Source organism: Haliotis cracherodii, unplaced genomic scaffold, assembly GCF_022045235.1.
Source record: "Haliotis cracherodii isolate W230 unplaced genomic scaffold, xgHalCrac1.p SCAF_7, whole genome shotgun sequence".
Lineage (NCBI taxonomy): Eukaryota > Metazoa > Mollusca > Gastropoda > Lepetellida > Haliotidae > Haliotis > Haliotis cracherodii.
In genome coordinates, this window is record NW_027266330.1 from 54,344,562 (window position 1) to 54,370,532 (window position 25,971).

The following is a 25,971-nucleotide window of genomic DNA, read 5'->3' on the forward strand; positions in this document are numbered from 1 at the left end:
CAGTTTTTGGTTTGGAGTTGCTGGGCAAATATCTATGGCAGTGCATTTGTTACAATTCTTCATAAACACAGATGCACAGTTGAAGAACCTGTACCAAATAATATGCCATTAGTCTTCAATGGTCGTTTCAAGAAGGTGTTGATGATCCATCGTTGCATTCTGATCTCTTGTCCATATCAGTGGGATCATTTCTAAGAATTTTCAAAACTGCTTACTCTTGCATGTTATCAATTCTGTGAAAGGAATTATTTCAGGCATGCTAGTTCTTGTTCTAGATGTCAGGAGAGCATATGCTCAGTTGCTATCCATACTGAGAATTGACCTAAGCTGTACAACTTCCATGCAAAGTTTCCTTTCCCTCAATGTCGTTGTGCAATGCATGGTTTCACAGACTCACTTCGTGTCAATTTTGTGGGGAAACTTTGATAACTATGCAAGAGTAGAGCATGTTTGTGAATTCTTAGCTTCGTTCTCCTCTTCTCCAGCGCAATGTGGACATACAGGTACGTTGACATGAAACGGTGTTTATTTCCTATTTGACATATAAGCAAGAATACACATAAACGCACTTGGCCTTTGAAATGTAAGATACCATCAAATGTCCATGATTTGTAGCATAAAACTAATAACATTAAAAGAAATTGATTCCAGTCATGTTTTGAGTTACACATTGAAACATTTGTTGAGATAAAACGAGCAATATTGTCAGGATGGCTGGTATGGTGAGGGGATGAAATTTGACAACATAAAATAGTCACTGCTATTTCGTGGAGGAAGTCATTCTAATCTGAAAGTACATCAGACAAGTACAATGTTTAGCGCCTGAATGATGATGGTGCTCCTCCGTGCTTCATTGGGGGTCCGTCAACGCGGGATCGTTTCGGTGGGGGGGCCCCACGTGACAGGGTAGGCCCTGGACGTCGGCTTCCCAAAACTGCACCTCCCCCTCCTCGACTGTCTCTGCGATCACTACTGCCACCACCTCCACGGGAGCTGAATGATGGTCCTGACCTAGATGGTGGTCCTCGAGAACCTAGTGGATTGGTACAAAGTACATTTTGAGAATATTTTAGGAGCAACCCACGTTTTTGTTCACATTGTTGACATGTCATTCACTTACCAACTGTTGTATTGAATTCCACTGAAGTTTGTGAACCAGCACTGTTGACACAAACCATCTTATGAACAAATGTTTTCTTTAAACATTGTAAGGTGTAACTGAATGTTCACATTTTCCAGTAATTCTGAGGATGAGAATTTCAAGCGCTTGCTCAGATTTGTATTGGACAGATACTTGGGTTCTTGATCCATATAGGATACCCACTAAACCATTATGCTGTTTATTGAGGCACGAAATCATGTTTGTTTCCATAATATTCATCAATGAGTTCCATATTTTCAATATTAGCACCCAAGCACCTTTTCAAGAAAGAAGAATCCTGATTTGAAGCTATGTAGATTGTTGCAAGGATTTCCCATTTCAAACATTGGAAAATATTCTGAACCATGAGGGATGTCACTGAGAAATGCAATACCTTGTTTATTTAACAATTCCATATGATACTGCTGAATCTGTTAAACCTTAAAACTATTCAAAAAGTGGAAAAATTAATCTTTGTTGGTTGATATCTCTAAAGGGTCCTGAACCAATTTCATGACTCCACTCGGTGAAACTTAACATCTCTGGACAATTAAGGATATGTTTATCTACTAGCTTGATGTAAAATTACATAATAAAATGTGAGCCAGCAGGAAAGGGTTGGACAATTTGAATCATTCATGCTGAGGTTGCCAATTGACCTGAGCCTTGTTCCCCATTAAGTCTGCATGGTAATATGTAATATCTCACTTCCCCTTCACTCACATTTCAATAAGCTCCATACTTTCAGGGAACAATCAGTGATATATATTTTAATGGATCATGCAATCTTACATGGCATCTCTCTGAATTCACAAACGTATCATCTGGTAGATTATTTCGTACAATTCATCAAAGATGATGCATTCTAAAATCCTCTTCATTTTCAAACAGTTGTTGTCATACTTCCTTTTAACGACGCAATGTTTTTCATGTGTACTTCAGAGCATATGTAAAACAATTCAAACTGACCATATCACAGTTACTGATCATTTCTGGTCCACTTGACAAAAACAAGGCAAATGTCTGTCTTTAATTGCCAAAAGGCATGAGGTGCAATAGGCTTGAGGGAGTTATCTTTATGTTGCTGTAGTTTCTGGCATGTCAACAACTTCATTGTCAACCGGGTTCTCACAAGGCAATATGGAAAGTAAATGCACTTGCTGCTGAGCTACCATATCCCTTTAGCTTTGAGGTGTTGAATGCTGGAATGCTGAACTTAGTGGCGGGGAGATAATTCATGCATTATTGTGGGTAGTTTTACCCTTCAAGTATGTACAGCGAAAAGCGTTCCCCACTTCATTTTTTTCGATATGACAATGTGAATTGTAAACAGCAAATGTGAACAATCACCAAGCATGCTATGTTTGAAAGTGATATGATGTGAGTGAAGTGATTAGGTAGTGTATTCTGCAGTTGCACTTCCAACAGATATTTCCTTTCAACTGTTTCCTTAATGAGTGCGGAGCTTGATCTGTGGTTCCATCTACTGATGCCTCATGAGTTCATGTAGTGTCAATGGGTCGTGTCATTGGGTCATGTCAGTCCACTTGCTGGTCTTGAAAACAACTTTCCAAATCAAAGTTTCTCCAGATAGAACAATTTCCTTGATAGATAGAAGTTTGTACATTTCTTGAGTACCTACATGATAAATACTACCAGATCATAATATGGTCACTACGTCACGAACACCTGGTGTCAGTGCTGTTATTTGTGAAAATAGGTCCTTGAAAGCTGGTTCAATTCGGTTTGGAATTTTTCCTGTGAAGGGTATCGCTATCCCTAAGGCTTTGCGTTCTTAAAAATGCACAACTAGTATTTCTCCACTTCAAGGATCTCTTCTGATTAGTTTCTTCAGTTATACTTATGTAGTGATGAATTTAAGTGATTTTAAGGAGATTTTACACCACCTGATTGTATGAAGTACAAACAGTTTCAGTCTCCGCATCAGTGTTGTTGAAGGGTACTCTCATTGGAGTACTTTCATTGGAGCGGTTGACAGGTATGGTCAGGGTGGTCGACAGGTAAAACCATTAGAGTTGACAGTTTTGCCAGAAAGATGACTTCACAGAAGGGTTCAAGTGGCATGGTTTGCAATCACATAAAAACATCTGTCTTCGTTCTCCAATGATGATCGTTGACTAGCGTCTAATAAGTATTCAGACAATTGTAGTTGCAATGACCCTCGTTGATTTCCTAGAAGAGGTGTGTGGTAGAGACTTGTTTTTTCCAAGGCTTTGTCTGACAACTCAGATGAACAATTAATGATATGTCCTTGAATGAAGATGGCATGCTTGTTAGGCTGGTGAGTGAAGAGCAGCTGGAGGAATTGGTGGAATCTACTGGTTGGCACAGGTGGAAGTTGGTATTGAACCTGCCTATCAATCTATAGTATCCCCAGTGGTGTTCTCTAATGTCCTCTCAACCAAACCAGTATTTGCGACAAATTACAGGTAAGTGTGTCTGGTTTGTAATAATATGACTAACAATATCCACAAACCCTGAATGGCAGTGCTGTTTGATTGAAGCCTTAAATCCTCAGATTTTCTTGGGACAAAATGTAGTTATGGTGTGTCTTGATGCTGCTTATGTGTGTGGTCAAGGGGAGATAATCAGAATCTAAACCATTCTTGCTGAAGAAATTCTTGGAGAAATATTTCTTTGCGAAGATACTTGTTCCATTTGAGGCCTGTTTGCCAGGCATTTCATTGTGTTCCTCTGACTGTGAATGTGAGGGAGCAGATGTGTGATGGTGATCCAGCTTCATGATATAAGATTACTGTCAACAGCATCTGATACGTTTCCTTCTGTGTCAAGGATGCAAATTTCTTACATGTCTAGAGAGAATTCCTCTTTCCATTTCTATGTTTGATGTGTATTCCTCTGTACGCTTATGTTCCAGAAATCTAAGGATGCAAATATCTTTTTAACATGTCTAAAATGTATTCCTCTTCACAAATCTTCTATTTCAACATCTGTTGTGTATTCCTCTTCACATATTGTAGTGTATTCTCTTCACAAATATCATATTTCCATATCTGTTGTGCTCTTCAGATATTAGCAAGTATTCCTCTTCAGATATTAGCAAGTATTCCTCTTCACATATTGGCTAGTATTCCTCTTCGCATATTGGCTAGTATTCCTCTTCGCATATTGGCGAGTACTCCTCTTCACATATTGGTGAGTACTCCTCTTCACATATTGGCGAGTATTCCTCTTCGCATATTGGCGAGGATATCTCTTCAAATACTAGCGAGTATTCCTCTTCGCATATTGGCGAGGATTCCTCTTCACATATTAGCGATTATTCCTCTTTGCATATTGGCGAGAACTCCTCTTCACGTATTGGCGAGTACTCCTCTTCACATATTGGCGAGTATTCCTCTTCGCATATTGGCGAGTATTCCTCTTCACATATTGGCGCGAACTCCTCTTCACGTATTGGCGAGTACTCCTCTTCACATATTGGCGAGTATTCCTCTTCACAAATATCATATCTCCATCTGTTAGTAGCGTATTTCTCTTCACAAATCTCATACCCATATCTGTTGTGTATTCCTCTTCACAAAACTTATACTTCTAATGTGTGTTGAAGAGAATCTTGTGGGTATTGTTTAAAATTCAGGTTAATGCCAACATGAATGAGAAAAGAACCATACACAATGTCACCTGCCCCATGAGATGGAGAAGTGACTCCACATCCCATGACACTGACAAGTGCGTCATGCGTGACACCGACACCCCCACTCTCTAGGTGATAGAAAAGACCAACTCACCTCCTGCCGGGCTGCTATAGCTGCTCCTACTTGGCGGCAAGTCTGGAACGAACAGAACACATTGTGTCACAGTACAGAAAACATTACAGAGCCATCTGGAGAAATGCCTCAATGACTGAGTGAGTGAGTTGGGTTTAACACCGATTTTAACATTATTCCTGTTATATCACGTCGTGTCAGCTTAATTTGGGAGCAACGCCCCAAGTGATGCAGGTCTCAGACGTTTACCACTTCGGTGAAACCCACGAGCACAGATATGGTACTGACAAACCTTGAAACATAATCAGGGCGCACCGGGATTTGAACCCACAATCATAGGTTTCTGGCGTGCCCAAGGGATGCAACTCTGTACAGCGAATCGCGGAGCCTTAGACGACTGGGCCACCAGTGCCCCCAGAAATGCCTCAATGAATGAGTGTGTTGGGTTTAATTTTTCACTTGGAACAGTATTTCTAGTTATATCATGGTGTGTCGGCCTGATGGGTTGGAAGTCCGAGCTGAAGGCCTCGGACGTTTACCACTTTGGTGAAACCCACGAGCACAAACTGAAAAACCTAGAAATAACAATCAGGGAGAACTGGGACTCATAGGTTCGAATTGTGAACTCCGGAGCTTTAAGCCAAATGGGCCAACTGTGCCTTCATATAAAAATGCCTGAAACACATTCTTGAAGGGGGGGAGAGAGAATGAAATCTCAACAGCGAATTGCAGCTCCTTAGCCGACTGGGCTATCTATGCCCTCTCTGGCACAGAAGAGTACTCATCATTAGTTATCCTTAATTTGACTTTAATGTTAAACTTGATATCTATTAATTAAGACATCACAACCACATAACCATTTTCTTCCAACTGTATCACGTATGTAATGGAGTATAGGCTGAAAACTAACCATCCAGGCTATCGTAGCCACGGAGTGGTGGGCCTCTACTCTGTGTTGGTCTGTCAAGGTCCCGGGACGAGTAACGGCTGCTACTGCCGCCTAGGTCACTGAAACAAAACAATGGATCTTGACAGAGCTCTTGATAGATAGAGACAGAACTTGATACCTTACAAAACCACCATATTAGCCATGAATAAACTAAATATGACAAACACAATCAGATGATGATGATTCATAAACACATGCTTGGAATCTGCTTTTACCAGAGATTTCATTTGATTATGGAAAGGGATTTGCTGAGTTTTTTTAATCATAAAATAATTGTCTGAAGTTGGAAATGTTTGATTGCAATTTGAAAATGTTTAGTGACTTAGGGCAAAATATGGGCCTCTATTCCCTTCTAAATAAATCCCTGTCAGCAACCTGATTAAAATGTGTATCCTGCATACCCTCAGCAAGACAAGCATGGGCACTAGGACTCCAGATCACCATTCAGACTCCTTACAGGCGGTAAAACATCACGATAATTGAGATAAACTTACTGGCTGTCGAATCGAGAACTGTAATCCCTGCTGGGTAGGTCTCTGCTGGACTGGTACTCCCGACTAGATGAGCCATAGTCTCGTGATGAGCTGTAATCACGCCCTGTGTCCCTGGAACTGATGTAATCGCCACCGCCGCGTGGAGACAAGTAATCCCGGCCACCACTGCTGCGGCTGAAAGTATCACGGCGGTCATCTCGACTACTCATGGAATACGAATCTCTGAAACAGTCAGGGTGGGAAAGTCTATGCTTAATCAACATCCCGTCTATATACCATCAGGGAGACAAACAGAGCATGTGAAAGACCATAGGCTTGAAAAGCACACACAACACGTTGCTTATTGTTATGACTAGTTCAGTCTGAAACGAGAGATACATATCTTTTTAAGCCTGTAAAAACCTACCTCTATTTTCGGCTCAAACAAGGTATTGCTACAGTGATCCCTCGCTACTAGGGGTCCAAATAATTTATGAGATTCATAGATGATTAGCGGTTGAACGAAGGTCGAGTCGTAGGTGGTAGATGACCAACTAAACAGTATACTAGCTCTGCCTACCTAACACGATCTATGTTGTACATTTCAGAATTTAAAAAAGATTAGAACAGAAGTGTTTACGATTCATAATGTAAAAAAGATTTATCGAGTATTAATATGTGCTTTCAAAAAGCACATCGTATCCCTTTAGCGAATTCAGGTGAATAAACAGGTATAACAAACTTGGTCAATAAAGGTATTAAATCTGATATAAAACATCACTAGACATGATTTACCATTTAAAATGTATTTCCTGCTCTCCAAGGCATTGTTTTATATGCAGAGATTAAGATTACTGTGTGTATTGTCTCGTAAACTAAGCTGGAAATAGCAATCCTCCCAATCTACCAGTGACGCAGTTAAAAAGTACCCAATGATACAACTTCAAAGGATTTTGATGCAATGGTCGGAAGAAATTGTATTTTTAATTATTATTTTATCAAGAATAATATATTCCAATATCGTGTTATTTTAGTTGGAGCTTCCCCTACATATATATACGTAGAACTATAAGAATCATAAGCGTAGCACTTTGGTACAAGTAGTATGCAGGATATTTTGTTACGTATGGAACAATTTGACCAGTCAACGTAGGGACTTCCCGTGCTACATGTATTTCGATTGCGAAAATGTTATTTTGACATTTAATGGTCCAACTGCCTCAAATATGACTTTTATCGATTCAGGTACGGCATGTATGATATGTGTATCCTTTCTCATGCAACTAAAGTTCGTTTCAAGACTTCAGTAGAGGTAATCTGACCGTTGTTGCCGTAAATAACGGTGAGCTCTGCAATCTACCGATCACTGCGCATACGATTTCGCCGAAAAATTATTGTAAACATTATTATTATTATTATTATTGAATGAAATTTTGAATATAATTAATAAAATATACCAGAAACATTAGTCCAGATAAACAATGAACAATATGTTTATAACCAGATATTATAATAATAGGATGAAATTGCGTACTTCAGTTCGGATTTGTTGACTGGTATTTCTGGTTTTGTGTTGTTGTGCTGATAATGGGGGAAAACATCGTGTCATTGGAAAACTTGAGTTCATAATAGTAAATTTTGGGAGCCATACTTTACCGTGCGCTATATTGAAGAGCGCAATATGGTGAGTTATTCAATAATCCCTAGCCCTACTGGGTATATGAACAAGTGAGTGAGTATGGTTTTACGCCGCTTTTAGCAATATTCCAGCAATATCAAAGCTTCACACATAGTACCCATGTCGGGAATCGAACCCGGGTCTTCGGCGTGACGAGCGAACGCTTTAACAACTAGGCTTCCCGACCGCCCCGTATGTGAACAAGCCCCGTCTGTCTTGTCAGTCATACCTGTGACCTCGGAGGTTTCTTGGGTGAAGTTTCCAAACATTTGAAACATCTTAAAGAATGTTACATGCGTAGACAACCATGTTATGCCTTTGGGGCCAGTGAGTTTGGTTAAAGCCATTTTTAACAGTGTTCCAGTTAAATTTCAGCATATCAGCTTAAAGTGGATGCAACTGAGACATTTACCACTTTGCTGAAACCCCTGAGCACAGGATACAAACGCAGTCATTGGTTCCTGGTGTGCCAAAGGGACGCAACTCTGCACAGGGAATTGCGGTTCCTTTACCACCCATGCGCCTGTAATGCCTTTGGATTATAGTCTGATCACAAAAGGTGAGCGCAAGAAATTCCAAATTTAAATATTTCTGTTTCATGATGATATCCATATATAGAATTGGCTTATATTTGAACATACAGGCTTACAGTAAAGAGTATAAGAAAGTGGATCAATGTTCTTGCATGTAAGAGCTGGCAATATTACTGTCATCTGATTCAACTTTCATACAGCATCATGCACAGATTACAAGTTGAGGTAGTAAACTCAAGACTTGCTGTAGATGCTTGTTTGTTGTTTAACACTGCACAATATTCAGGCAGTAAATAATTGTGTCTGGACCAGACAATTCAGTGATTGACATGAGCATCAATCTACACAATTGGGATACAATGACATGCAATCAAGTCAACAAGTTTGACAACCTGATCACTTTACTCGCCTCTTGACAAGCACAGGCTGCTGCAGACAAATTCTAACCTGGATCTTCATGGGATCCCATTTGTTAGGATTTTCCACATACTACAGTTATGTATGAAACTACTACAGTTATGTATGAAACTCCAATACACAAGCATGAACATGTTGCTGGGTGTATGAAACTCCAATACACTAGCATGAACATGTTGCTGGGTGTATGAAACTCCAATACACAAGCATGAACATGTTGCTGGGTGTATGAAACTCCAATACACAAGCATGAACATGTTGCTGGGTGTATGAAACTCCAATACACTAGCATGAACATGTTGCTGGGTGTATGAAACTCCAATACACCAGCATGAACATGTTGCTGGGTGTAGGAAACTCCAATACACCAGCATGAACATGTTGCTGGGTGTATGAAACTCCAATACACAAGCATGAACATGTTGCTGGGTGTATGAAACGCCAATACGCTAGCATGAACATGTTGCTGGGTGTATGAAACTCCAATACGCTAGCATGAACATGTTGCTGGGTGTATGAAACTCCAATACACAAGCATGAACATGTTGCTGGGTGTATGAAACGCCAATACACTAGCATGAACATGTTGCTTGGTTGTATGACTCTCCAATAGACCAGCATGATTGGTAGGTTGTTTTACGACGCACTCAGCAATATTCAAGCTATATGACGGCAGTCTGTAAATAATCGAATCTGGACCAGGCAATGCAGTGATTGATATCATGGAGCATCAATCCAAGCAAATGGGATCGATGACATGCATCAACCAAGTCAGTAAGCCTGACCACCCGATCCCATTAGTCGCCTCTTACGACAAGCATTGTAACCTTATACGGCAAGCATGGGTCGCTGCAGACCTATTCTACCCCGTATCTTCACGGGTAGACTAGCATGAACATAATTATATTGCTGGTTGTATAAAACTCAGATAGACTAGCATTAACACAAATGTTGCAGTGTATGATACGAAGCCTGGATGTTCCGGTTTTCCTGGTTGATCCTCTGGGGCATGTTCCTTATACACTGATCTCGACTCCAGTATCTGTTTTCCACATCTCATAATACCACAACAAACATGTAGCCTTTTGAAGGTCATCACTAGTGACAGACATCATGGCGAAAAAGCATCTCTTTGCATTACAGAGCAATGGGAGGACTCTCACATACTCTCACATTTAGGACATCCATCTAAATTATTCTAGCACATTGAATGTAAGTCAAGGCAAGGATGATGAGTGGGAGACGATGTTGAGCGTGCGAGACTATGTGGAGTGTGGGAGATGATGGGAAGTGAATGATTCACATTATATCAAGATGCAGTTCATGCTTTAGTTTGGTTGCTTGTTTGTTTAACGCCACACTCAGCCATATGCTAACAATGGTCTGTAAATAACCGAGGCTGGACCAGACAATCCAGTGATAGACATCATGAGCATCGATCCATTGGGATACAATGACATGCATCAACCAAGTCACCAAGTCGCCTTTTCACCCAATCCCGTAAGTCACCTCCTACAAGTGTAGGCGCCTTTTACGGCAAGCATGGTTTGCTGAAGACCTCATGCTTTAGAACACCACCAGAGGTGATCATGACAATCTTTTCTGATCCAAGTTTTACATGTGAGTGCTGTGAATGTTTAGTATAATCCATAAATAACAACACATTTTGTTTTGTATGATGTTTGACACTGCAATCTGCGATATCCCAGCTTTATAATGGAGGCTTGAAATAACCAACCCTCGACACAATAATCAAATGACTGATATTCTGAACGATCGAAGTCATCAGGGTATGAAGACACAATATCAACCAAGTCCCAAATTCTGACCACCAATACAAACAGCAAAGGTTCCTGTGGAACCTATTTCAACCCCGAATCCCAACAGGGGGAACTCCCATATCAATACAATTACAATCAATTATTTCCATAAAAAATGTCAAACTACCAGAAGCAAATGCCCATAAAATACTGCCTTGAAAGGTTAAGGGTTACAATATCAGTTTCTAAATCACTAGCAGTTATAAGGATGTTTTAGCAGATTTGATTTCACAACTTGATTCATATTTGTTTTCATAATATTCATAACATCTTAATAGTAGGCCAATTAACATGGTTTAATTACACATTAGAATAAATAGGATCTTGGGTCCATGATCCAAGCCAGGAGCGAAATGGATTTTGTTTCGAGTGTGCCACAAGTCGCCTGTGTGGGTGTTTAGGAGTGCCCGTTAGGATTTTCCGTATTCGATGTAATCATCGCCCCGCTCTATTAAGAGCCTACGGCGATATTTGCTAATATATTGGCTAATGAACAATCCCAATTAGGACCCATTCGAATTGATCAATGTACACAAGACTTATTTATTCGCATATAATACATACTAGCGTGTTATATGCAGCCTTAATTATGGGCAATTAAATTCTGAAAAAATATATCTGTCATATATAAACATTTCAGGCTGTCAGCATAAACCATGAAATTTATCTTTCAACTCTGTTTCTTTTCAACAAAATGATATTCTAATAAGAGCCCCTTATTTCTAAATTTGAGAGTCCCCTGGGTGCTTATTATGTCGAATACGGTAGGTGTGCTAACCTAAATACTTTTCAATGAAAAAGGAAAGGGTAACTTGAATTTCAGTTCATTAACCATCCATCATTTGCCACGTCTTTGTCCAGTTTACTTGTGAACGTGCAACATTTATCACTGGCTTAATATAATCAAAATGGAATCTTTTAAAGTGTGCCCTTAAGACACTGTGGCATTACGTAAAATTTGTATAAGGAAATTCAAACACTGTCAGCAATGGGCACAAAGAGCAAAATTTCACATGCTAAATATTAAATATAATCCAAATATCCTGTTTTTTTGTTAATTGCAGAATAACAAACCTAAATGTCTAGTATCTAAACAGCAACAATCAACATCAACCAGATGTCAGCAAGTCACAAACAACACCAGTCACAACATTTATACCGGCTACTTTTACCTGCTTCAGCTACTAATCACTTGTAAGTGATGGACGCAAATAATTTTCAACTACAAGCATGGTCCAAGGGAGACAACTGGCCAAGTATTACACAACACTTCCGAGGTTGTATTGTTAACGTCACCTTGATTCAACAGTATCACAATGGCTTGCCTCTACTGGAGGCTATAACTTCCTCAATATTCATTGATCATTGTCTGAAAATGTGGAATTAAACATTCATCAAACTCGAAAGAACATACGTCAAATACTGCACTGATTTGTGAACTGCAAGATCCATATTCTCACACAATACAATGAACCCATGGCCCATGGTGTCACCATGGAAACCCACCTTTGCGGAGGCAGCCGTGATCTGATTGGTTCTCTGTCGGGAGTGAAATTGCGTGAATTGTAGTCCCTCTGTGGGGGGTAATCTCGCGAACTCTGATAATCTCGGCTACCCCGACCTGATGACATACGACTGCAATGAAAAAGCACATCCACATCATGCTGGGAGTGGCCAATCATCTTAAAAGTTTGCACTTATTTTCCATGTTAGGAGAATTCAATTTCCAGGCACAAGATAAAAGAGCCCCAACCATATTGCCCTTAGTTATTTTTCTTCAACTTTTCTTCAACACTTCTTTCAGGGATTTATCTATGCCTTCAAAATTAGTGCCCTTGTCCGTCCAATTTGGAAAAACGTTATTCCCAATATTGGTCAAGTTGGATTTCATAATGTTCTTATTTTCATACATTCCGAGGAATAGGGAAATTTTTAATTCCAATCTCATTAAAATCAGGTCTTAGTTTTCGCTACTGCTAAACAAAGATCTGAGGACATCCCATTACAGGTCATTACAGGTCCATGTCCTCAGATCTTTGTTTAGCGGTAGCGAAAACTAAGACCTGATTTTAATGAGATTGTTTTAAGACTTGTGGCCAAATATTGGCCTCTGAGCAGGTCTCAATAAATCCCTGTCTTACATGAATTTCCTTAAGTTAAGCTTACTGGAAGACTGAAAGAAATTGACTAATATCGAATTCGCAGTTGTGACTTAAGTTGCACACAGAATGAAAGACCCAAATGCTCACTATTAAACAATTTCAATTCAATCTATTCATCAAATTTAACAGCACATGGAATATTTGTGCAAACTTTCAACACAATCCTTGCAAAGTGCCCGAAGCAATGAATGAAATGTAGCAGGCAGTGAACAAACAAAACTCATGCAAAAACAGCACTACATGCATTATTATTTGGAACTGATTAATAATTGAAGTAATACAACCCTTGGATTGGAATGGTTTTGACTTTACAGTTTAAATGAGAACAATTTTATATTAAATTCCCATTAAAGTCTTCAAACCAGAAAATATATATATCAAACAAATATTTCATGATATTTCTCCAACTTGAGTCATGATCCAAGGGAGACAACTCTCAAGCTTTTCATGACATTTTTCTGAGAATCTCAAGTTCCACAAACCGACCTTGGCGCTAAGAGTATTGTAAGGTTATTTCAAGGTATGGATGTTACGAACACCACATTGCTGAGAGCGCTTTGATGCATGAGGCTTGGGCGGTTCCTCAAAGCGATCTTAGCACTACGGTTGTTGTAAGTTAGTGTAATAATATGGGAGTAATGATCATCTTAGCGCTAAGATCACCTTGTGGAATGGACCCTGTGTATGAGATATTATTACTTGTAAACAAAGCACGACATACTGGCAGCGGGAAGACACAAAAGACAGGAGGATGTCATCAGACAATAACTACAAACAAATCATGGCAACATTATGGTGAAGCCAGTTGAAAGCAATCAGGTGCAAATAGGTACAGCATCCATATGTTTCATCAACCATATGATATGATTACAGTATACATATTGGAAGGTGCGTGTGTCCGTGTGTGTGTGTGAGTGTGCGTGTGGAGGCAAGTACCTGTCCATGAGCCGGCCTGAGTCTCGTGGAGGGGAAGACTGATATATATCTCGGCTACGTGGAGGAAGACGATCAGAGATACCACTGCTTGTAAATCTGCTATCTCTGCGATCTACAAAACATAAAAGTTGATGCTAGTATTTATAAAACCAATCTTTCAACATTTAAATACTGAGACCACATGCTAGAACTGTTGAATGGAAGAACCACAAACTTCAATGGTACAATTTATCAATAGATAAGGGCAGAGGTGTGGAAAATGATTTCCTGACTTGCTTCGACAAAAAAACAGTTTCAGCTGCCCGCGGACATCTTTAAATATTTGAAGATTTGGGGGCAATTTTGACAAAATATTAGTAACAAGTACTGATTATAAATATAAAAGTGTAAACTCAGGGACAATCCAGCTGACAGCTGTGTATTGTTTACTTCCTTGATCTGATATCAATCTCACTTTGTTTCATCAGAGTACCATACAGCCACTTGCACAACATATTGTGAAAGTCATGGCAGATTCCACTGGCTGTTCAGATCTATGGTTTACTGCCTAGAAATGGATCGAATCATTTTCTGGGTGGGAAAAGACACAGATATACGAAAACTGATTCAACAACATAAAAATGAAAATCATGAGCAGTATTGTTTTTTGTGAAAACTAAACACAACATTGAGTCAATAGCCTGGTCAAGCAAACGTGAATTTACACTGTTTACCTTCCTAGGATCAAATTTATAAATTTTATCTAGTTTGGAGTCCTAGATATATCCCTGCCAGGGGCTTGGATCCAGTGCTTAGTGTAGGATTATTTGGGGAAAATTTAAATGTACCCTACATTAAAAAGCTTACCATAATCAGAGGACATTCTTCTTGGTGGTGGGGAATCATTGTAGGACGGGCCCCGTCTGGACGGACCATCAGAATAACGGGGTGGGGAGGAGTGAAGCATCATGGACTTCCTAGGGGGAGTCATTTCTCTCCGTCCAAAACTGCTGCTGCGACCCCTGAAATACAAATACAACATTCTCCATCACACTGACCACACAAGGAAAAACACTGCAAAACAGTGTCCATGATTGCCACTGGGCAAAAGATGTAGTATTAACATGACTGATTGACAAAGTAACTTAACCAAGGGCTTTGAAACTCAATAATACATAAAGAATTGATTGTGGCAATACAAACATAAGCCAGGCACTCAGTTGTGATTAACAAAGACTCCCTTGTCCAACATTTGCATACCACAAGCGCAATATCTACTATCAAAAATAACTGGGCTACCAAGTACCAATACAGTACACTGTACAACATGAATACAAAGATTGCAACACTGGTACTTCATCCTTCATCAACTTGTGCAAAGCAATATCATCTGAGAGGGCTTGATTAAACTACACAAAACTTGCACCAGTGCAATCTATTATTCAAAAATGCAACCTAATATTCACCAAGTGCTTGTTCAAATAATTCAAATTTGTGTCTGACTATGTACACAACAACCTGGTTTTGTCTGGTGCAATGAACTTTTCATATCAACTTGGTTATGAATAAGTACACATCAATACCATACAAAAAAAGTTCTTTTCATGTCATGAACAAGATTTTGCACATTTCACATGCTGAAAAATTTATATGTTCTGCTGGAAAATACACTAACACTTTTACACCGATCACAACTGGTGACTGATCAATCAGTGCAAAAAGCTTAAAAAAACCCAATGAGTATGCTCATGATGATAATTCCGAACACTAAAAGTTGACACGTTAACACAGCTTTCCTTCCACAGTGGGCATGGTGGGTGGGCATGGTGGGTGGGTGGGTTGTCCAACATGTACATGACATGGATCCTGACCAAAGAAATCATAAGGAACTGACCAACAGGAAGCCAACATTAAGCAATCAGAACGCAACCATTTGAAGCTTTGTGACACTTGTTTCAATATGGCGACTTCCATTCTAGACTATGCTTTGAAAAATATTTTAACACAGTTGATTAGTTCTCAATTCAAAATTTGAAAACTGAACAAAAGAAAATTCTGCAATGTCTACAGATGGCCGAGATTGTGTAGCAGTACTCCCCATGGACTATGGAGAGTCTACCCTGTTTCAAATGCATCACATTGAAGCGAAAGATGGACTATGGCTAGCATAAGGAATCAGTCGTACATCCGTTAACTGTTGTATGGTATGCCCTTTGTTAACCCTCACATCTAATTGGTTGGATATAAGGTCGCTGTGACGTGCCCTGTATTTTGGTGTCTTCAGCTGCCTGTGTAGCTGTAGCAAGTGCAAAGATCAGATTCTAATGAGATTGGCTGCGTATCTGTGTAAAATAAGCACAATAAAGCACCATGACCCCATAAATTCTGAGTACAACTACACATGGAAAGCTTTAAAATCCCAACAGTACAACAACACTATGTGTAATTACCCAATTTAACCTTTTCAGATTGCGTACCTGTCATCTACTTCCTGACAGATTACAGGCATCATGTATACATGAAGTCCACTACAGTGAATATTGCATCAACAAAAAAAGCTACAGCTTGCTTATTGTAACTTAGACATGTATGACTGCTGTGAGCTTGAGTGATATGCTTGGACAGATGCAAATTAGTTGGTTGGTTCTTTAGTTGGTTGGTTGGTTGACGCCACATTCAGCAATATTCCAGCTATATGTCGACGGCGGTCTGTAAATAATCAAGTCTGGACCAGACAATCCGGTGATTGACATCATGAGCATCGATCCACGCGATTAGGATACGATGACAAGCAGTAACCAAGTCAGCGAGCCTGACCACCCAATCCCGTTTGTCGCCTTGTGACAAGCATAGTCACCATTTACGGCAAGCATGAGTTGCTCAAGACCTGTTCTACCCCGGATCTTCACGGGTCACTTAGACAAGTATCGCTCTTGTGAGCCTGAGTGATATGTGACACACTTGAGGCATCACATGGACAGATGCAAATAAGAAGTCATCTGAAACAAGCATTTTAAGTTGAATTGTGTCTACAAAAGGTTCACTTATTGGTTTAAAAATACCCACTTCATGACTTGACTGGACTCAAGTAAACAGATTTTGGATAAGCAAAAGAAATATCAATTCCAAAAGCGTATGGTAATGTGGCTTGAAAATATATCTGGCAAATATACTACTCAAAGGAAGTTAAACACCTAATTTTATCATATGCCTGTGGTTTATCTGTCATATCATAACAGACTACTAAAGTCATATGAACAAATCGACTGTTCTTTAAATTCTTTTGAGAAGTATACATCAGACTGAAGTGATGTACAATCAGCAAATATTCAACATGAAGTGCAAATGGGCAACTTCCACAAAATGACAACATGAATCAATGGAAACATAACTTGATTCTAACTAAGGTCTCTACAGCTCACAAAGATGTGCAAAGTGTATGCTGTAATCAGTGTACCCCAGGTCAAACAATACCAGAACAATGGATAACAACCTTTCAAGGCCAAACATGTTTCTTATTTTCACTTTCTAGGCCTGCTCAGAGGCAGAATTTGTCCGAAGTCTACAGAAAATGTCAGTACAATTCCCAAACTGGAATTAATCATTTCCCAATTCAGGTTCATATAGTCATAGCTAATGTCATGGCTTTGAAGATGAAACTTGTTCATCACTGATAATAGGACCAATAAAAAGGAAGAGGCATTATTATTGATGCCAAATGGTTTGGTAGATCTAATAGAACTATGGTGCCACAACAATGGAAATGACAGGAACTGCAAACATGAGTCTCGGCAGTGCAGAGAGGTCAAAGCTCTTAAGAACTGCTATGTCTAATGGCTCATAAAATTGTCATCAACCAGCTATTAATAAGAAATTAACAGACAATTTGGGTAGTCTCCTACATGACTGAGAACATTTTAGCTTCAGTGAAACTTACAAAATACTGTCAAATGATCTTATGACCCTTTCATTCTCACATTTATCCGAAATTTATTAATAAAATACCTACATAATATTAGTGATACAATGAAAGATCAGATGCTTTAGCCTGATTGTGTCCCAGGTAAAATAATATTCCAGTTAGTAGTTTTTCCCCTGGATAGATCTTGAAATAAGACTGCATGTGACATTTAACACACAAGAATAAGCAGAATTTCAAGCTAAAGATCTGGGAAATGATGATGATCATGAACATTTTTACTTGTCGGGAACAGTGTTTGAAATAAAAAGATTGCCAGGCTGCCATCAGGACCTACAGACTTTAGAAGCTGCAGGCTCTGACTCAACTTTTCACGCCCTCATTATTAAAACTGCAGCTTATTTTGACCAATAAATCGAGAGGTAAATTTACCACAGGCCATGAAGACCCACACAAATTTGAAACTATTGGGCAGACACAAGATCTTCCTGCCACGGGCAGAGAAGCAACTTATTTCGAACACTGGTCGGGAAACAATTCTTATACAGTGGATACAAACATTTTCAGATGACAAAGGTCTTATTTTCGTGTACAATTAACATGTACAAAAACTCCACCCACTACTTACGAAAAACTTGTGCGTCGATTAATATGTTTTCTGTTCAAAACAAACAAAACTTAATTCAAATCCTTGAACGAAAACGAAGTAACGATTCACCTCTTGACTTGGAAGAAATGATCATAGTAAAATGAAATCTTGTTGATGCGAGATATTTCAGTGTTCACAGTTACTTCAAGAAACACCTAGAGACTATAAGTCATTTCAAAACACCATAGCATACAATACCAAGTAGAGTCTGTCTTACTGGGATAGACTACGAAACAAAGTCAAAGCTATCTGTCTCTTAAAAGAGGCATCCAACTAGTGCCCTGGGCTTTTTTGGGTGGATGGAGAACAATAAGTTATCATAATAGCAGTGAACAAAATTGCTTCTTTTCCTGTGAATCAAGTTCTAAAAATAAGAGATTAGGCTCATAGAAATAAAAGAACAGGTTCTCAGGCAATGACTTTTGAAAATAAAATGCGGGCAGGTTGTTTTGGTGTTTTTTGCTGGTTCAAACTAGTATGTAACCATATAAATAGTTGTGTACGATCAAACAGGGAAATGGGCTCCCTACATTAACAAGCATACAAATTCCTATTGCCATCATTACCATAATACGAGATGCGCAGTAAAGCAGTGCGCATGTGAAAGTAACTGTGTGCGATATTGGATCACATTGGTTTTAAGTATTAGAATTTTTTTAATGATGATGCGGCCGGTGCCTGAGAACCAATACTTATTTTTTAGCCTTATCATATTCCTTTTATACCAAACTTCCAACTAATTCATTCAGTTTTCACATTAACAAAATATTATCAAAACAAGTTGTACAGAAAAGCTCTAAATGTAATGAAAAGGGAGGGGGTTATTATTCAGAAAAACAACTTACTAACACACAGGTGTGTTGGGTATGTTATACTTCAAGATTTCAATATCAGCAGTACAGTGAACATACCTTATCATAGGTCCACCACGTCCACGCCCTCTCATTCCTGAAGATCCACGCCTTGGTGGCGGAGATCCTCGTCTCATGGAATCCATCCTTCGTGAACTGTCTCGACTGCCGCCACCATCCCGAGTGCTGAAACCTCCCCTTCTACTTGACAGACCCCCTCGACTGCCCCTGCTGCGCATGGAGGAACCACCCCTTGACCTGCCACCCCCACGACTGGACCTCATTCCTCCGCCTCGGTCATCGTGTACTGCTCTCACGGCTTGTTCAACGTGAATTTCCTTGCCATTAATGGTCTGAAATGAGGGAACCTACAACTTCTGTAACAACTAGTTTCCAGATTTGACATGAGAGTCACATATATTTGAATACATAGGTGGTTATTGCCAAGTGCTAGGGATGACTATTGAGGATACACTCACTATTGCAATTGTATTGTAATAGTACCCCACACTATTGCAATAGTACTGCGACAGTTATCAACTATTGCAATGGCATTGCAAAGGTTTTTCAATAGTATTATATCAAGACTTGATAAGTAAATTAATCAATGCAATAGAAAAAAATAAAGTATTGCCATCAAAGTTGGCTAATTTCCTTTCAAAAGCAACACAAACTAAAGGGAAGTAACTCCAATCTGAAGTTTTCACCTTCTTTGTCGCCAACACACAGCAGGTTTGAAATCTGACCATTAAGTTTTCTGATGCATAATTTGTTTAATTATAACTAACTGCAACTATTGAAACTATCAATTGTTATGCATACCATCGTCAGTGCTGTTTGCATTATTACCGTCCTATCGATATAGTACAATTGTAGGGCTGCCCATACACTGACCATGAAGGGAGCTTCAGGGTAATACTTTGTTGTTTAACGCTGCACTCAGCAATATTCCAGCTATACGACAATGGTCTGTAAATAATCGAGTCTGGACCAGACAATACAGTGATTGACATCATAGCATCGATCCATGCAATTGGGATACAATGACATGCATCAACCAAGTCAGCGAGCCTGACCACCCGATCACGTTAGTCGCCTCTTACAGCAAGCATAGTCACCATTTACGGCAAGCATGGGTTGCTGAAGACCTTATTCTACCCCGGATCTTCACAGGTCCAGGGTAATACTATCACAGGGAGAATACACCAGTGCTCTGGAAATTTTAGAACTCTTCACCCCTAAAAACTCTTTGAGTTAACCATTCACACGGCCTCACCCCACCTAAATATTTTTTCATCCAAGTTACATGATTCACGGTTAGTGTCCAAATAAAAAAATAAAAAATACACACAGAGAGGGTGAAAGTTTGACTAGCCAGATAGGAATTTAGGATTGAATTTTAACATTTCTGCAGTAGATTCCCCCAAAAATAAATGGACCAATAACAGGTTGGCTGTGTTAGTACTGCAGGGCTGAACCTAGAAATCTGAATATTTTGGCCACATGCCTCTCCATTCCAAGCAGAAAATTAAGTGAAAACTGAAATTATCACGGCACAGTCACAATACAGACAACCCACTAACAACTGTAAAACATGTACCGTATTCGACGTAATAAGCGCCCCGCTCTAATGAGCGCCCACAGTGATATCTGCAATTATATTGGCTCGTGAACAATCCCAATTAGCACCCCTTCCGATTGATCAATGTACACAAGACTCATTTATTCGCGTATAATACGCACTCGTGTGTTATATGCACCCTTAATTATGGGCAATTAAATTCTGGAAAAATATATCTGTCGTACCTAAACATTTCAGGCTGTCAGCATAAACTGGGTTTTTTTCGACAAAATAATATTCTAATGAGCCCCCTATTTCTAATTTTGAGAGCGCCCTTATCAAATACGGTATATCATTTTGACATGTCAAGGACCTCATGGTCAAAGGCTATGTGCATAAACTCCACTCAGGGGAGAATCAGTAGGCTAGTGGCATTTGACAACAAGAGCCTTGTTCAACTATTACATAAATCATTGCAGCTTACTTCTCCATCCATTCCTTTCACTGCATCCTCAGCATCCAAGGGATTTTCGTATGTGATGAATCCATATCCACGTGACTGGTTGGTGATTTTGTCTCTTATTATGAGAACTGTAAATTGGATGAAACAAGTCGCTTAACGTCAACTCTTTATTATATCAGATCTATCTTTCCCAATATTGCAGCAATCATGCCAAAATTGAAACTGTATTTGGTATACAAGGTATATAGGTGTGAATTTGTGAGTATAATACAAGTGAACAGTGAACAGTGCGTTTTATGAACAAAAAGCAGATTTACTGTACATCATGGTACATAGTTTACTATAATGGGACTGGGTTTTTTCCCAACCTTGTGCAGTATCTGCACATGATGTGAGTGAGTATGGTTTTACGCCACTTTTAGCAATATCACAGCGGGGGACACAAAAATGGGCTCTACACATTGTACCCATGTCGGGAATCGAAGCAGGGTCTTCGGTGTGACTAGCGAATGCTTTAACCAGTAGGCTACCCGACCGCCCCCTGCACTTCATGTCCTTTGCAAACATATAACACAAACACAACCAACAAATGAAATGACCAAGAAGTCGACATACGCCAATCGGAAAGCAGCTTTCCGAAGCTTTATGACTCTAATTTCAAAATGGCGAGTTCCATTCAAGACTACGCCTTAAAAAAATAGCAATTCAAAATTTGAAATCTGAACAAAATAAATGTCTTATACAGTAATAGATGTCCAAGATGTGTGAAGTGAAATGGGATTTAACATCGCATTCAAGATTGCTGCACTTATGTATATAGCGATGTGCATGCATTTCTCTGTGTGTGTGTGGCTGTTGTACTTGTCCAGGCCAATGCCAATTTATAGTGCTAGCCCACCAAGATACCATGCCACAGCTTAACATGAATACCCCACTCAGACACAGTATACGGACTCCGAGCCGACCAGTCTGTGTTTAGCCTTTCTGTCGTCTCATGGTAAGAAATACCATCTTTTAATGTCTTTTGGTGTGATGCCGGGGACGAAACCCACGACCTTCCACTTTCCGGGCAACATTCTATCCACTAGACCACAGAGGTAGTCCTAGATGACCAAGATTGTATGGCTATGGAAAGTCTTCTGATTGAAATGTTTATCCCATTGCAGCTAGATTGTACAGCCAGAAAATGTCATTTAGAAAACCCCATGTTAACCATTTTGGGGGACATTCGAATGTCACTTTCTTGATCTGGTAAGCAACACTGGTTGGTCAGATGACAGGTCGAACGACATGACCTGTGATGGGATGTTCTCAGATCTTTCTTTAGTGGCAGCAAGAACTCTGATCTCAGGTTAATAAGATTGCAAAACACTACTCGGTATACAGAGCTCCAGATAAGCTTTTGGTGTTGTGGGTATTTTACCCATGCATTTTAAAATCATTGGGTATCAGTAATTCTATCTGCGTATTCAAATTTCTGTTACCAACTAGTTTTTACACATGTTGGTATTTAAGTTAAATATCTAAAAACAATATTCATCTAGTCCCTGCAAACTGGTGTCGTGTGGGTTCGAGAGCTTTATAGGACTCAAAAATACCACGATACTTCCACAAGAAAGTGTGATGGCAAATGATCATGATGTAACTGTCATCGTGGAGTTTGGCAAGGTTGTTGGAATGCCCGTTTTTTTTCAAAATAGGTTGCTGATTTGCTAATCGAATACGCAGGGTTACTTCACAATATTTTGATGATACGCACAAGTTTTATTTTTGTAGCGTATCTGTAATGTTCGTTGCGTATTTGATACGCTTGGATTATATTTTACTGTGTATTTCTGCATTTCTGATGCGTATTTTACGCAGCTACGCAGCTTATCGGGAGCTCTGGTATAGTTTGCTCAAACATCTGTGGGTCACTGACTGATACAATTTACAAATGGTAAGAGTTCACTTACTTTCTGTGATTCTGCCAAATTTAGCAAATGCTGTTTCAAGTGTCTCTCTGTCAACATTTGAAGTAAGGCCTCCAACAAATATCTTTCCAGGTCTGTCTTGTTCAATCATCTTGCTGTAGTTGTGTGAAATGAAGCTGAAAGAATAAGAATTGTCTATCACAAATAAACAGGGGTTAGTGGAACTCATGGTGTCAATGAAACTAATATGTCATGGAGTGGCCCACTGAACGGATGATGTCTTACATCAGCCTGCAGTATATTATCAGATTATAGCCATATCATGGTTGCATGTAAATAATCAAGTATGGGTAATGAAAGCCAGAGACTGATAGATTCTGCATGGGAATTGTCAGTTTAAATGTAACTATTTCGTATTTCTATAGCCCTTTCAGAACTTCCCAGGTGTCCGAAAAGCAGCCAACCAACTCAATATTTCAGTGATTGTGCTGAAGTGAGTGAGTGAGTTGGTTTGTTTTAACACCCCCTTGAACAGTATTCCAGTTATCATGCAGGGTTTTACCTTGACTTACAAAAGTGGGGTTCCAGGGGACCCCCAATAATTAATTTTAAGGGTCCTTGCAGGCAATATGAGGATCCTGTAATTTAAACTAAGTTAAAGTAATTGAAATCATGGTGCGTACTGTACTTGTAGATAATTACTTAACAGCATTAGAAATTGGCTCTAGTCATATAGACCTTACCAAACTGCCCAATAGTTAAGGTATAAGGACTAGAAGATTTTTGCTATACGTTAACATTATAAGGACTAATAAGATAACAAATTGTCATGCAAATGAATACTAATTGCCATGGATTCTAGACTTTATAGTCTAGAGTTTGAGTCAAACTAGCCAAAGGAAACTACTACGCTTGAAACTTATTTGTTTATCGCCACCATTTCTCAGTTTTTTTACGGAAAGGTTGTTAACTGTTATCAGCTTTTGACAGATACAGCCAAAGTAATTCTGCTGCATTTGACCAAGCTTCCTATGGCCATGATGGCAGCTGTGCATGTATACCACCAATGACTGCTGTCAAATCTGTCTTTCTTTTCATTTGCATAGTAAATGCATTCTGTTCCAATACAGAAGCTATGCTACCAATATGCACAAAAGATCAGTGAAGCGAGGACCGAAGTCGGCATCCTGAACCTATTAGCACAAGAGTAGTGAGTGAGCGAATCGCGACGCCTCAGATGACTGGGCCACCCGTGCCCCCTAACGCAAGCGTAAGCTGTGCCTGGTAAACTGCATTGTTAGCAAATTAACAATAATTATTATGATTAATAATACAAGTGCCTACCAATTCCTCTCATTTGTATTTCATTCTTAGTTTATAGAATATATTCGCCACTATCTTATTGAAGTGAGTGAGTGAATTTGATTTAACGCCGCTTTTATCAATATCACAGCGGGGGACACCAGAAATGGGCTTCACACATTGTACCCATGTCGGGAATCAAACCCGGGTCCTCGGTGTGACGAGCTAACGCGTTAACCACCAGGCAACCCAAGGATCCAGGGGATAAGTGTAGATTCTATAATCGCACCTATCTGGTATTCTGCAAATTATAAAGCCATCCGCAATAGATCCAAACCTAATTGCAACGCTTTCGAAAATGCTCCTATTTTAGGCAATGACGGGCGAGGCATATCTCGGTCAGCTGGTCAGCATCAATTTCACGACGAATGAACTTTTGACCTTACAATGCTGCAACAAAAACACTGTAACCCTTTCAAATGGCCTAAAACAGGACATGATAAATGTTCTCATGAAATAAGTTGAAAATAGGTACAATTCTCAGTACATACGTTGCAACATTCAACACAAGCACAACGTCAGCAAACAAAATGCGCTTTGTATTTACGGATTTCCAGTCGAGGATAAAGCAGGAACGATATTGCCTCCCAGCATGCTATTCTGTCCATTTAACGTGTACAGTTAGACCCTTATCAAAATCCATGTTTACCACAAGAAATGTATGCGGAACAAACGCAAACTCGAACAAAATGTTACGCTTTCGTACCTTAAAAATCAATCAAACATGGCTTCCTCTTCCAATATTGCAGCGCCACCTTCTGGGTTGCCTAAAAATTATCACTCATACGTGGAAGTCAATTACGAACGCGGAGTTTTTGTTAGTTATAAGACCAGTATGCTTTTGGTTCACAAGATAATGTCTTGAACAATATTTATTTCCCCAAACGGAATGGGATTGGTGAACAGGTTAAAACTTTTTAAACACCTCTCCCTACAAACGACATTTAACAATTAATAAGAGTAAACTGTCACTCCATTATGCTTTCCTCTTTTCATAAAAATATTGAAAGATGTATGTAAAATAGAAAAAATATCGCAATGAAAAATAGTAGTATTAAGAGATTCCACAGAAAATGGAAGGAATTATCAGACTACTTATTATAATTTTCAGTCAATCAATGTATGATTCCCATATCTGACCATGTTTTAAGACTCTATGAATTGCTACACGTATATACCTCTTGTACCAATGTTACATTTATGTCTACTGAACTGAAATAAAAATATGTTTAAGATTTAAATAAATAATTAAAAATAAGAGTAAACTGTACATAAAATAATATATTTGTATTAATTGTACCTACTGTTGCAAATATTATGATGCGAACATACATGTCACACACAACTACACACGTACATATATCGGCACACAATGATTAAGACATAGAGGAAAGCTGGTTCTCGCTTATCTAT

The 25,971-nt window shown here is 39.2% G+C and overlaps 1 protein-coding gene across 4 annotated transcripts; it reads right to left on the reverse strand.

Annotated features, from left to right (window-relative positions):
* Positions 1–508: 508 nt before the first annotated feature.
* Positions 509–25,339, reverse strand: LOC139447425 (RNA binding motif protein, X-linked-like-1). 4 transcript variants are annotated; one of them, XM_071228764.1, is made up of 11 exons: positions 25,265–25,339; positions 23,239–23,372; positions 21,305–21,411; positions 19,320–19,627; positions 14,708–14,862; positions 13,862–13,973; positions 12,270–12,398; positions 6,337–6,510; positions 5,804–5,901; positions 4,915–4,956; positions 509–1,033 (listed from the first exon to the last, which is right to left on the reverse strand). In XM_071228764.1, the coding sequence occupies exons 2-11, from the start codon at positions 23,345–23,347 to the stop codon at positions 816–818; spliced, it is 1,452 nt and encodes a 483-aa protein (XP_071084865.1). In that variant the 5' UTR covers positions 23,348–23,372; positions 25,265–25,339; the 3' UTR covers positions 509–815. The 4 variants fall into 4 exon arrangements, with proteins under 4 accessions (XP_071084865.1, XP_071084864.1, XP_071084868.1 ...); XM_071228763.1 differs by having other exon boundaries at positions 6,337–6,558; XM_071228767.1 differs by lacking the exon at positions 12,270–12,398.
* Between the last annotated feature and the right edge of the window lie 632 nt (positions 25,340–25,971).